This window comes from Canis lupus, chromosome 10 (genome assembly GCF_011100685.1).
Source record: "Canis lupus familiaris isolate Mischka breed German Shepherd chromosome 10, alternate assembly UU_Cfam_GSD_1.0, whole genome shotgun sequence".
NCBI classification, from domain to species: domain Eukaryota; kingdom Metazoa; phylum Chordata; class Mammalia; order Carnivora; family Canidae; genus Canis; species Canis lupus.
The window spans coordinates 39,560,463-39,572,778 of NC_049231.1; the positions used below are offsets into that span (position 1 = coordinate 39,560,463).

A 12,316-nucleotide genomic window follows, 5' to 3' on the forward strand; every position below is an offset into this window, starting at 1 on the left:
GAACTCTGAAAGCTGGAGAGGTGGCCCCCACACCTCTGACGCGCCTCACTCTTACCAACATCAGCAACAGCAACACCTGTACTGATTGCTCATGCTGTCAGTAACAGGACTAGCAGAGAAAGGTTCTTCACTCACAGCCATTTCAAGGACTATTTTTAAAAAGCAAACATAACACAACTCTTTTTTTTTTCCCAATCACCTTGCTTCTGAGTCACTGAGAGCCTCCAAGTCTTAACTCTCAACACCTTTCCCCTAGCATAGATGTCTGAGCACAGCCAGGTATTAGGTTTTTATCACCGATAAATAGCATCTGTTCTAATCAGTCCAGTCAGCCACGTGCATTTCATGAAAGAAGAGAATTCTTTCATTTCTATCCTTCTGCCTTGAAAAAAACCAGGTCCACCTCCTAAATAATTAATTTCAAGTCTGCATCCAGTGCCAATACTTGTTGCATCCATTTTAGAGTTTGATTAATTACCCTGGAACTTGGGCAAACTAAACTCCATGTGGAGAGAATGTTTCTTCCTTCAATTTAGTTCTGAAAGCTACAAGTTATTGATGGCTCTGACTCTATTTACATACAAATTGGTGCAAATATGCCCATATCTTAAAATGCATTTTGTATAAATATATAAAAGTGTCATTTTTGATTTAGCTTGAAGAGGTTGATCATTTATTACAAAAATAAACGAATAAATACAACAATATATTGTTGCTTCCAACAGGATAAATACTTTACAAATATATAATTTAAAAAACAAATTTAATTGTTAAAATTATTTAAAATATTACACTTATCGATAAAACTATCAATAGTATATACTGCATTTAATATTAGAACCAATTATTCTCTGAATGTTGAAAACCATTCATACAAAACAGATTATGAGCATGGTAATAAGCAAACACTGGAGGCTACAGGGAAGCAGAGGGAATCTCTAAGATCAATAATGAACAGTTCTATTTTGGAACAAAGAAGTAGTCCTTGGCTAAGTACTTAAAAAAAAAAAAAGGCAGAGCAACAACAGCAAAGTGACTATTTTAAATACACCTTGAATGATTTATCGCCCAGACTTGCAGGGGAAGATGGTTGGGTGAATGAGGTGACAGGGGCTTGGACGACTGATCAGGAAGCCACAGGACACTGCAAACTATAAATGGGCCCAGCTCGGGATTAGCCAGATTGATGGAACAGAACTTTGTCACTTTCCTTTGGGTTGGAAGGGGAGGAGGGGGTGGATTGAAATGGAGGAAACAAATGGGCACTTTACGAAGCACAAGACACTTGCGCTGCAAAGGAACACAATGACCAAATTCATTAAAAAGATCTGGTGATATATAACAATATTTTCATTATTTACATGTGTAACAATATAAGCCTTAGCACAAAACCTCTCAGTTATAGCTGCCCTCTTTTGTTTTTCAACCATGAATTTCATTTTGTAAATACATTCAAAGGGTTGATTTAAAAAAAAAAATATGGAGTGCAAGCACCAGCTCACTTTTAAAAATGCAAAATGATGAAATAAAATGGGCTTTCTTTCCCATCTTCTCCAGTGAAAAGTTACTCTGCTACCCCTAAATCTGGGCTTCTTCCAAAGTAATCAGCAAAGGTTGCTTTTTAGTAGAAAACAGTGTGAAATCTAATGTTAGTTCTTTTGTCGTCAGCCAAATCAAGTAAGCAAATACCTCCTAAAATTTTAAATAGACACATTCTCTGTCTAATCAACCACTGCCATTCCTGTAGGGAAAATAGGATTTCACCTCACGTGCCAGTAGTATCCACCATATAAAAACCACCACACCCAATCCTCAGCTTTCTCATAAGGCCTTCTTTGCTTGCCCCTGTAGACCTTCAAAAAAATGATGAAGCTTGTCCCCACCCCCGGCCCCCACTCCAGGTTGTAAATCTGCTGGGCAGAGAGATTACAATAGCAAGAGAAATAGGAAACAAGAAGGCAAAGAAAAGTAAATTGTGGTTTCTTGTTTTCATTTTTTCCTTCTCTCTGTTTAATAAATATGGCCTTTTTCAGATTTCACAAATCAAAATGATTGTGATTTTTTAGTACGATTTGGTGTTTAAAATAATGCAACCCAATACATGGCCATCTGGCTGGGCTTGATTTATGAAAGTGACACAGGGTCTGTCTAGAAGAAATGACTGTTCCTTGTTGATCTCACAGTTTTCCGGATTTTTTAACCCCTGCATCGATGTCAGAGGAAGAGAGAGGAAGATGAGAGAAGGTAGAAAGTGTGACAGCTAAATGAGATTAAATTAATCCATAAAATCATTGCTTTATCACTCCCAAATACTTTTTTAAAGTACAATACGAAAGGACTCTACTGAGCAGAGCTTTTTGCATCTGTAGTACTCACAACCTGAGGCATTATACTTTCATTTTCCCACATTGTAAATATTGATACATTAACTTGATAAATGTGACCGCTCTGCAGGGTGTATCTAGAGTGATCAAAAAAACCAAAAACCAAAAAACAAAAAAACAAAACTCAAAGCCCCAGCACCAGTAAAGAAGATATGGAATCATACTGGGGAAAGACCGGAACATAGAAATGTAGAATAGACTCTTAAGTCTGAGCTGGTCATCACACTGAGGGTAATGTAGTGTGTGGCCCAGCATCAGGATTTCAGAACTGCATTCTTTCAGCACAAGAAAAACAAACAAAACAAAACAAAACACCAGAACAGCTTAATAATTTAAACTGAATTGCATATAGTTATTAATGGGCAGTAATTAATACAAAAATATTTTATAGACTTGACAGCTATTCTTTATAAGTATTAGTCTTCAGAAAAAGAGGAAAGAAACTTAGCAGTATGGCGAGGTTGACGGGAAGGGAAAGAGAGGCTAAACTTAGGGGGGAAGCTCTGTATTAACCATTAATAACCAGGTGGCACATTTTTACTGGTGATGTAGTCCAATCTTCTGGTAAAGATGATAAAGGACACAGGTATCTCCAAGAAAAGGACTAGTCTTTAGGCAATCTCACCTATAAACACACTAAAAACACCCACTGAAACCAAGGGAGAGAATAATGTTGTGAGCTTTATGGATTAACGAGGAGTGACAACTCTGTTAAAGTACTAGCACTTTCTGTCATGACTGTCCTTTACTCTATATTTCCAAATATACCTTAGGTGGAGCAGACTCTCCTTCCTCAGTGCTATCATTTAAGGATTGGCATTAGTTAAAAAAATATTTTCTAAAGAACTCTTGTCTTCCCACATAGCGCTTATGCATCAGACACAGACTATTTCATTCTAACAAATTTATTTTCTCGATCAGCTCTTACGGAATCACTACTCAAATTAAATTACAATCAAATGATCACATCAAAAGATACCCTTACTACCTAGCAACTGTCCATATTTTCATTTCATTTTGATTTGTGCTCGTCTGAAAAAAACACGTAATACAAGATCTGGGGAAAAATAAATTACCGTTTTGCAGCAGTTCATAAGTATTCTGAATAAAATATTAAAAGAAGTCATTTAATGAAAATATAAAGCAAATATTTTTAGATCAACAACGGATCTAACAATTCTATATTGCCGTCTTTTGAAAAGTCTGTTTATTAAAACCTACCAAAAACACTGCTTGGAAATGGCAGTATTATATAATCACATCCACAGCACCCATTCAATCAAAGTTGGCAACGGATTGAGGAGAGAAGTCCAGAGAAGTGCATCGGCTGGTGCTCAGTCCTTCTAAATCTCTTTATCTGAGTCAGTCCAGAAATAAAAAATAAAAAATATTAATAAAAAAAATATTAGCGGTGGAATCTTTAGGCCTCATCCACCCGAGTGACCGCCGTTAAAGCCGGGGTTGGTGGCAGGGCCTCGCTCCGCGCCCAGTCCGCCCGCCCTGCCCGACTTGGCCTGCCGGGCCCTCTCCCACTCCTCGGAGGACATCCCTTCCTCCCTCGCCCATCCCTCTGCTCTTTCGTGATGCTTTATTTCCAAGGTTACTTTGAGGATACTTTGACTTTTGGCTTTGCTACTCAGTCTGTTAATTTCAGAAGCTGTGAATATTTCCTTTTTATTTATGTTTTATTTCCTGAAGACCGTTCTTTGTGTTCTCCTTCCCATTTCATAGTCAATTTGTCCCCAAATGACTTTAACATGGCCAAGAAAAACAGGGCCCCGGAGCACAGAGTCCACCCCTGATTTAAACCCGGTGCCTCTGCTTTCTTTCAGGTCGCTCCCAGGAAAGAAAGTTTCCATAGATCGCTTTAGGCAGCCCTTTGGAGGGGGTAGTGAAAAGGAGAGAGGGGTGCTTTTTTTGTTTTTTGTTTTTTCTTTCTTTTTTTTCTTTTCTTTTTTAAGAGGAGAGGACGAGGCAGGTGCTGCTGGGTGCTGTCCACCGTTGCCGTGTAGGACTTCCCAGGGTGGGAAAACCCTCGCAAGGAGTGCAGTTTCGGTGCGCTAGGCATCTTCACCCTTCTTGAGAAAGAAAAAGAGAAACAAAAAGGAAACACCACCACAGTATAAACGAGATCTCATGATCGCCTCCTTTTTCTCTTGCGGTTTTGTGTGTTATATATACGTATATAAAACAGTCTGGGTATTGATTACGCTTTTGCTTTGTGTCGCCCCTCCTTCCTCGGACTCCAGCAACGTCTCCTTGGCCCGTGTCTCTCTCCCGTTTCCCTCCAAGGGCGCGCGTGCTTGTCTCTGGGCGGAGGGGAGGGCGGCGGCGCGGCCCGGGCCCGGAGCGGCCCCGGTGTGGGGTCTGCGCGGCTGCGGCGGCTGCGGCGGCGGCGGCGGCGGCGGCGGCGGCGGCGGGGGTGGGTGGCGGTGCAGGCGGCTGCGGCGGCGGCTGCGGCGGCGGCGGCGGCGGGGGCGGCGGCGGGGGCGGCCCTCTGAGCGCGGCGCCCCTCGCCCTCACTGCACGCTCGTCTGCAGCCCGTGGTGCGGCGGCGGCGTGTCGGCGCTCACGGTGCCCACCTGCGAGTACACGTCGTCGGGCGTCTGCTGTTGGATGCCGGGCGGCGTCATGCGCTTCTCCTTCTGGCGCCGGTTGCAGAACCACACCCGCACCACCTCCTTCTCGAGCTGCAGGCTGTCGGCCAGGTTGGTGATCTCCTGCGCCGAGGGCTTGGGACACTTGAGGAAGTGGCTCTCGAGCGCGCCCTTGACGCTCACCTCGATGGAGGTCCGCTTCTTGCGCTTGCGGCCCTGCGCCGCGATCTTGTCGATGCTCGTGGGGCTGCCGGTGCTCGAGTCCGCCTCCTCCAGCCACTTGTTCAGCAGCGGCTTGAGCTTGCACATGTTCTTGAAGCTCAGCTGCAGGGCCTCGAAGCGGCAGATGGTGGTCTGCGAGAACACGTTGCCGTACAGCGTGCCCAGCGCCAGCCCCACGTCGGCCTGCGTGAAGCCCAGCTTGATGCGCCGCTGCTTGAACTGCTTGGCGAACTGCTCCAGGTCGTCGGACGTCGGCGTGTCCTCGTCCGAGTGCGGGTCGTGGCTGTTGAGTCCGGGCCCCGCGCCGCCGCCGCCGTGGTGCGGGGGGCCCTGCGCGTGGTGCGGGTGGGGCGGGTGCGGGTGCGCGTGGTGGTGGTGGTGGTGGTGGTGCTCGGCCAGCTCGGGCGTGTCCCCGCGCACCAGCCCCGGGTGCACCAGGCTCTGGGCGCCGCCGCCCGCGCCGCCGCCGCCGCCGCCCGGGCCCGGGGGCGCGCTCAGCATGCCGTTCACCGTGAAGCCCCCGGGCTGCGAGTAGAGCAGGCTCTGGGGCGGCGGCTGCTGGCCCCCGGCCATGGACGGGAGGTGCGCGGCGGCGGCGGCGGCGGCGGCGGCGGCGGCTGCGGCGGCGGCGGCGCCCCAGCCCCCCGGGTGGCCCTGGTGCGGGGGCGGCGGCGGCGGCCCGAGGTGCGGCGGCCCGCGGTGGTGCAGCGCGGTGCCCGCGTGCAGGTCGTCGCGCCCGGAGCCGCCCTTCACGTCGGGGCCCTGCGGCGGCGGCGGCGGCGGCGGCTGCGGCGGCTGCTGGGGGCTGCCGGCCATGCCCACGGCGCTGCCGGACCACGGCGAGCTCGCCTCCACGGCGGCGGCGGCGGCAGCGGCGGCGGCGGCGGCGGCGTGGGGCAGGGCCGTGACCCACTGGTGCGCGTGGCTCAGCATGTGGCCGCCGTTGCTGGCGGCCATGGCCCCCTGCATGAAGTCGCTCTGGACCATCTTGACGGAGGACGGGTCCCCTCGGTAGGCGCCCGAGGTCACGGCGGCGCTGCCGGGCTGCATGCCGCCCCCGCCGCCGCCCGCGCCGCCGCCGCCGCCCCCGCCGCCGCCGCCCCCGCCGCCGCCGGCTCCCGCCGCGTCCGAGTGCACGATGGAGCCGGCCGCCAGCAGGCTGTTCCCCGGCAGGTAGGGGTTAGAAGCCGCCGTGGCCATGCCGCTCCGCTCCCGCCACCCCACCGCCGCCACCACCGCCGCCGCCGCAGCAGCAGCCGCGGCCGCCGCCGCCGCCGCCGCCGCGCCCCCCCGCCGCCCGCCTCCTCCTCCTCCTCCTCCTCCTCCTCCTCCCCCCCCTCCTCCCCCGCCCCCGCCCCGGGCCCCGGCCGGCCCCGCCGCCTCCGCCGCCGCCGCCGCCGCCGCCGCCTCCTCCTCCGCCGCCTCCGCCCCCGCCGCCGCCGCCGCCGCCGCGGCCCCCGGCTGCAGCTGCAAGGCCGCTCGGCAGGGCGCGGGGGTCGCCGGCCGGCCTCGGTCAGCAGCAGCAGCAGCAGCAGCAGCAGGAGCAGCGCTCTGGGGAGGGGGGCTCGCTTCTCGGGGCGCGCTCCGTGGCCGCCCCCTTCAGGGGGGGTCGTGGCCGCCCCCCAGCCCCGGCGCGTTCCGCTCGCTCCAGCGGGGCTCGCCGGGCGGGGCGCGGGCCTGCGCTGCGGGCTCTGCGGCGGGGCGCGCCGGCTCCCGCGGCTCCCGCGGCTCCCGCGGCTCCCGCGGCTCCCGCTGGCCTCGGCCCGGGCGCGGGGCTCAGTCCACCTGCTAAGTGAAGACTTCACGGGAGACAACAAAGAAAGCAGCCGCTCCTTTCTTCCTTGGCCAGACCGCGGGTGCTGCCCAGCAGCCGGAGCGCTCCTCGCCTCGCCCGCTCTCTGCTCTCCTCCTCAGGAACACATTTCTCTCGCTTTCCTTTGGAGTAGTAAAACTTTTTGTCGTCCTTGAAGGCGTGGTGATGCTGGCGGCTCGCGTGTGCGGAGAGGAGAGGCTGGCTCCTGCTCTCCTCCTCTGGTCCTTGCGTTTCAAGTTTTGTTCTGTCCTAGGAAAACTTCTTGCGATGGTGCATTTCTCTGAAGTTGCTATTGCCGGAGCTCTTGGTTGCCTCTGAAACAAGAGTCCTTTTTCATTCTCCTCGCAACAGTCACAGTCTGATGCGACATCTTTCCTTTTGGGCAGAAATTAGGAAACAAATATAACAAGGAGAAAAATTGAACAGGAGAAAAATGAGGTCGAATGGCTCTGTTACCTTGTTGCTGGCGGTTGGGGCTGGTGTTTTATTTTTTTCCCAGCAGTTGTCTGGAGGAGGAGGAGGAAGAAGAGTGCATTGGTGGAGGTGGAGGTGTGTGTGTGCATATAGGGGATCCTTGATACACAACCCACTCCAGTGGGCACGTTGCACGGCTCGCAGGGTGCACCGACGGCGCTGGCGCTGGCCGAGCCGGAGCGGAGTTGCAGCGGGAGCTCGCTCTGCGCCCTCGTTCGCGCTCTCGCTCCCTCGCTCACTTTCCCTCTCCCTCCCTCTCTCTCTCCCTCGCTCTCTCACTCCCTCTCCCTCGCTCGCCCGCCCGCTCTCGCCGGGATCTGACAGTTCGCTCTCTGTCCCTCCCTCTCAGAGCAGGGACTGTCGAATGTTTACCCTCCGCCGCGAGCGCGCACCCACCACCACACTTTCCCAAATACAAGGAAGTCGAGCACCAGGGCCCCCGCTGATTGGCTACCCGCTGGGTGATTGGCAGGCCCGGAATGACTGGCTCAGGGCGCGCGGCCCCCCTTCCGGCCGTTCCGATTGGTTGCTTTTTAATTTAGGCAGAGCGTCGTAGAAGCTGGAAATCTGTCGTCCCCCCCCGCGCCCCCGCCCGGCCTCCCTCCCCCTCGCCACTTTCTCCTCTCCGCCCCTCCCCCGCCACCCCCTCCGCCACATCTTAACTCTTAGTGTCCGGCCGAGGGGTTGGCGTTCTCTCCGCGGCTCCCGGCGTTCGCTACCAGTCTGAGAAGCGGGGATGAAAGGGGAGAGGAAGGAGGGGAGAGGAGAGGAGAGCAGAGGGAGGGAGGGAGGGAGGAGGAGGAGGGAGGAGGAGGGAGAGGGAGGGGGGGGTTAGGACCAGGAGGAAAATGAAGAGAGGAGAGAGAGGGGAAAAAAAAAAAAAAAGAAAAGAAAAGAAAGCATGAAAAATAGCCACCTACCCACTTCACCTAGTGCTGCGTCGCGTGGCCGCCCGCCCCGCCCCTCCCCCACCCGAGGTTTGTAGCGCGCGCGGCGCGGATGCACCCTTCACGCTGATACCTAGAGGCAGACGGATCCCCAGTGGTTTCAAAGTTTCCCCTTTCCTTCACCAGCCGGCCCCCGTCTCTGCCTCGGCGGGGGTGGAAAGGGAGAGCTCGCATCGCCCAGGGCTCGGGTCGCGGCCGCGCTCCCTGGAAATCCGCCACCGCAACTTTCCGCAGCCGCCGCGCGCCGGCGGCGGCCCCCTTTGTTTAAGTTCTCGGATGCCATCATCTGGGGAACCTGCAGCCCAGGACCAGCGCGGTGCCCGCGCGTGCGAGACGGACCGCTCGCCGCCGCGGCTCGCTCGCTCCCCACCCCCCTGCCTCCGCGCTCTCCCTCCCTCCTTCTCTCCCCCCTCCTCTGGGATTCGAGCGAGTAGCGAGCGTGTCCTTGTGTGTTTGGAGGGTGCCGGCCAGCGGAGCCCTGCGATGTATTTGAAAAGCAATCAGCTCGACCTTTCCCCATAGATCCATCGTAAGTGTATTCCGCCCCAACGGCTCCAGGAATTCCCATTGCAGCGGGAGCCGGCCTAGAGGACCAGGATCCACTAGCCTAGCCGCGCCCTCCACCGTTTATATTGTGCGTGTGTGTGCATATGTGTGTGTGTATGTATATATATATATATTTTTTTTTTTTTCTCCTCTGTGGTTATTAGTGGGGTTTTGCTTGCTCGCTATTCTTAGACACAGCGGTGCTTTTCCTTTCTTTTCTGTTTTCAGATGGCTTTGCGTAGTGGATGGGCTGGCGGCGACAAACGCATTCTCAGCCCCAGCCCGGCTGAAAGAGTTAAGGGGGACGGGAGGGGGCGCGCGCAGGGTAGGCGGGAGAAGCGGGGGTGGGGGGACGCGGCCAAGCGGAAACGCTGCACAGAGGAACCTCAGCGAACCAAGAAAAAAGAGAAAGTGGCAACGAAAACAAGGGCAAATTGAACCCTCCTCGGGGATTTCCAATGAACTAACCCAACTCGGACATTCAATAAACGCAAGGTTCCTAATGAGTGTGCGTGGGCGTGCAGCCCGCACCCCGGCCGCGGGTGCGCCCGCCCCGCGCCCGCCCCGCGCCCGCCCCAGCCCGCCGCCCCAGCCCGCTCCTGCAGCCGGCAGTCCTGAGCTCCAGCGGCCCCGGAGGTAGATGCGGAGCCGCCGGGGTGCTCCGGGTAGCCCGCGGACCCGGCCGCCCGCTCCCGATGAATAATGCCTCCGGCTGGACGCAGTTAGGTGAACTCCATTTAAGCCAGAGCCCAGCCGCAAGCTACGCCTTTGCGTGATCTCAAGATTAACGGTAGACGCGTAGGATTTATGTAGGATCTGGTCCAGCTCCTGCTTGCCGGCTGAGAGATACCGCCGTAGGTAGGTAGGTTTTTAGCAAAGCCATTATTGCTAAGGTGCAGCTCTCTGAGAGGCAGCGGTAACCAAACCCCAAACAGAACGGATTTTTTTCCCTCGACGTCCCCCTAAGGTTCCTTTTTATATTTATGTATGTGTATATGTATATAGAAAAGATGGAACACAGATTTCATTGAATAAATCTGAGATCTCCAGGTGCAGACGTTTGAATAGTCGGTGCCAGCACCCCGTGTTTTCCTTTCCTGCCGATTTTGCTTGGATCCGGCTCAAAAACCGAGAGAGTCTCGTGGTTTTGTTTACACTGAATGGGGAGGATAGGAACAGAGCCATGGGGCCGCCTTTCATTAATATACAGTGAGGATTTTGTCTAAATTACTGCTATGAATTTCACAGTACACGCTTTCAAAAGCAGTCTCAGGTGGCCTGATGAAACGTGATAGCGCCTCTGCAAACAGATCCACTTTCTTTCTTTTCAAGGAGGGTGTGTGCGCGCGTATGGGAAGCCCCCCAAAACGCTGTGCTCCTCGATAACAGAAATACAGTTCTGTTCCGAGGTCTGTCCTCCCCCCTCTCCGCGTACTTAGTTCTCGAGTAGCTCCCCAGCCTCCCCCCACCCAGCCCCACCCCATCCGCCCCCTCCCTTTGCCTAGTGTGATTGTTTTGTCTGGAAAAAAAAAAAATCCAAAGTATATAACAAGGGGAGAACAGTTAGTGCTGATTTTCATTTGCATACATTTTCATATATTTTGGTGAAAATAATAGACTGGTGGAGAGCTGGGTTTAGAGGAGTCAGTGTAAAGGGAAGACTAAGGATGCATCGGTTCTGGGGAGTTGAGAATATGCCTTCCCCCCCCCAGGCACCTTTAAAAAAATAATAAAACATCTTCTTTTATTTTAAAATCTAAGCCGGGAAGTTTGCTCGGTAAGTCCTTTTTCATTTTCTTTACCTGCTTTCTCCCTTTTCCCCCCTCCTTTCCGGTTTATTTATGCTCTTGTAGGTTTGGGAGCTTATTTTCATTGCTTGGGACAAGAGAGGGTTCACAGAGCAACTGTTTTGAAGGAAGGAAGGGAAAGTGTGCTGGGGGAGAGTAAAAAAACCCAACCCTGCTAAAATATTACATAAAAAGATGGACTCACTCCAAAGCTCCCCACAGTGAGGCATTTCACTTTTTTTGGGGTGGGGGAGGAGAGTGCTATTAATTTTAATTGTTGATTGTGAGGTGGGGGGAAGCCCTAGAAAAATGATTATAAAGCACGCAGTATTATACATATTTCTTTTTTTTTTTTCCTAGAGAATCATAACTAGAGGGGAAGACACCCCCTTTCTGTAGCCAGAACTGATGTGGTGACCCGTGTGTGCTTGTCTGGGATTGCAGTGTGAGGGGGGGGGGGATTCCTGCTGGGAGCAGGGGGGTGGGGTGGGCTTGGCAAAGGAAGGGCTGAGCGACTGCAGTGGAAGGAAGCAGGGGAGGAAGAGGAGGCAGGAAGTCAGTGCACCCCTGGTTAATGCGGAGTCTGGGGAGCAGCCTTAGTTCCTGCCTCCCAGCTCGGGAGTGAAAGTCCATCAGAAAAGAGGGTGATCAATCAAAACTAACCAGGACATCCTACACTTTATTCCCAAAGGACGTTGGAGCTTTATTATCGAAAACTAGATTTTTACTTTGTTGTCCATTTTGACAGCGGTTCTTGCCCCCCCCCCACCCTACCCCCCACCGCCACTGTCCCTGGATTTTGTAAAAATTGAGGGGGAAGTTACTTGCTAGGTGCAGTTAATTAGATAAATCTGGCTGGAGGAAATAGCTAGGCCAAGGCCAAGCCTGTGTGGGCACCTTACCTTCGTGAAATAGGCTGGAGAGGATTGTAAAAGCGTCTTGGTTTTGTTCTTTTTAAAGGAAGCCGCGTCTGGTGTGATGAGGGGTAGAATCGAATGAATGGCCAGAATTTTATTGCACTTTCGCATCCGGAACACCTTGCAATTTAAAATTTGTAATTTCTTTGGAAACAGTTGATGCCAAATCAGTGAAATGGTTTGTAAGGAGGGAGGAAGAGGTTTCAGTTGGGGAGGGGGGTAAGAATCGCCAGTTTTCCACTCCTTGTTTACGTGCTTGGCAGCCTTGCTTTTGACTGGGGTTAACTCTCTGTGCTCCATTGGACCAGATGCCATATAGAGCTGCTCCCTGAAGATCATTTGTTTCCTTGATGGGGAACATTTCTGAGCAGAGCATATTGGTTGCCATAGAGAAAGAAATAAAAGGAAGAACACTAGTCACATTAAGCTATATGTTTGTGCACTGGGCTTTAGATAAAAGGACCTTGGTTCAGCCAAAGAGAAGAAGCCAAACTAGAGATTTCTAGCGCCACTAAAACTAGCTTTATTTTGTTTTGGACTTTTACAGTTGAAACATATAAGCTAATTTTATTGGTTGTTGTTAATTTTATATGACACGGTTTACTGAACAAAATAAACTTTGGAAGTGC

At 52.7% G+C, this 12,316-nt stretch overlaps 1 protein-coding gene and 1 long non-coding RNA gene across 20 annotated transcripts in view; one reads left to right on the forward strand and one right to left on the reverse strand.

Annotated features, from left to right (window-relative positions):
* Nucleotides 1-4,858: 4,858 nt before the first annotated feature.
* Nucleotides 4,859-6,418, reverse strand: POU3F3 (POU class 3 homeobox 3). The gene has a single exon (XM_038550898.1). It carries the CDS (start codon nt 6,401-6,403, stop codon nt 4,904-4,906), a length of 1,500 nt encoding a protein of 499 aa, XP_038406826.1. The 5' UTR covers nt 6,404-6,418; the 3' UTR covers nt 4,859-4,903.
* Nucleotides 6,419-8,834: 2,416 nt separating this feature from the next.
* The window catches only part of LOC119873653, a 111,863-nt gene continuing 108,381 nt past the window's right edge, over nt 8,835-12,316 (forward strand). For 7 of the 19 annotated variants that reach the window (XR_005365731.1, XR_005365746.1, XR_005365737.1 and 4 more), the window contains exon 1: nt 10,604-10,760. This is a non-coding gene — a long non-coding RNA (uncharacterized LOC119873653). Of the gene's footprint in view, nt 8,967-9,594; nt 9,846-10,602; nt 10,761-12,316 lie in introns of those variants that run through there. The other 12 variants (XR_005365745.1, XR_005365740.1, XR_005365752.1 and 9 more) reach the window with 5 other exon arrangements.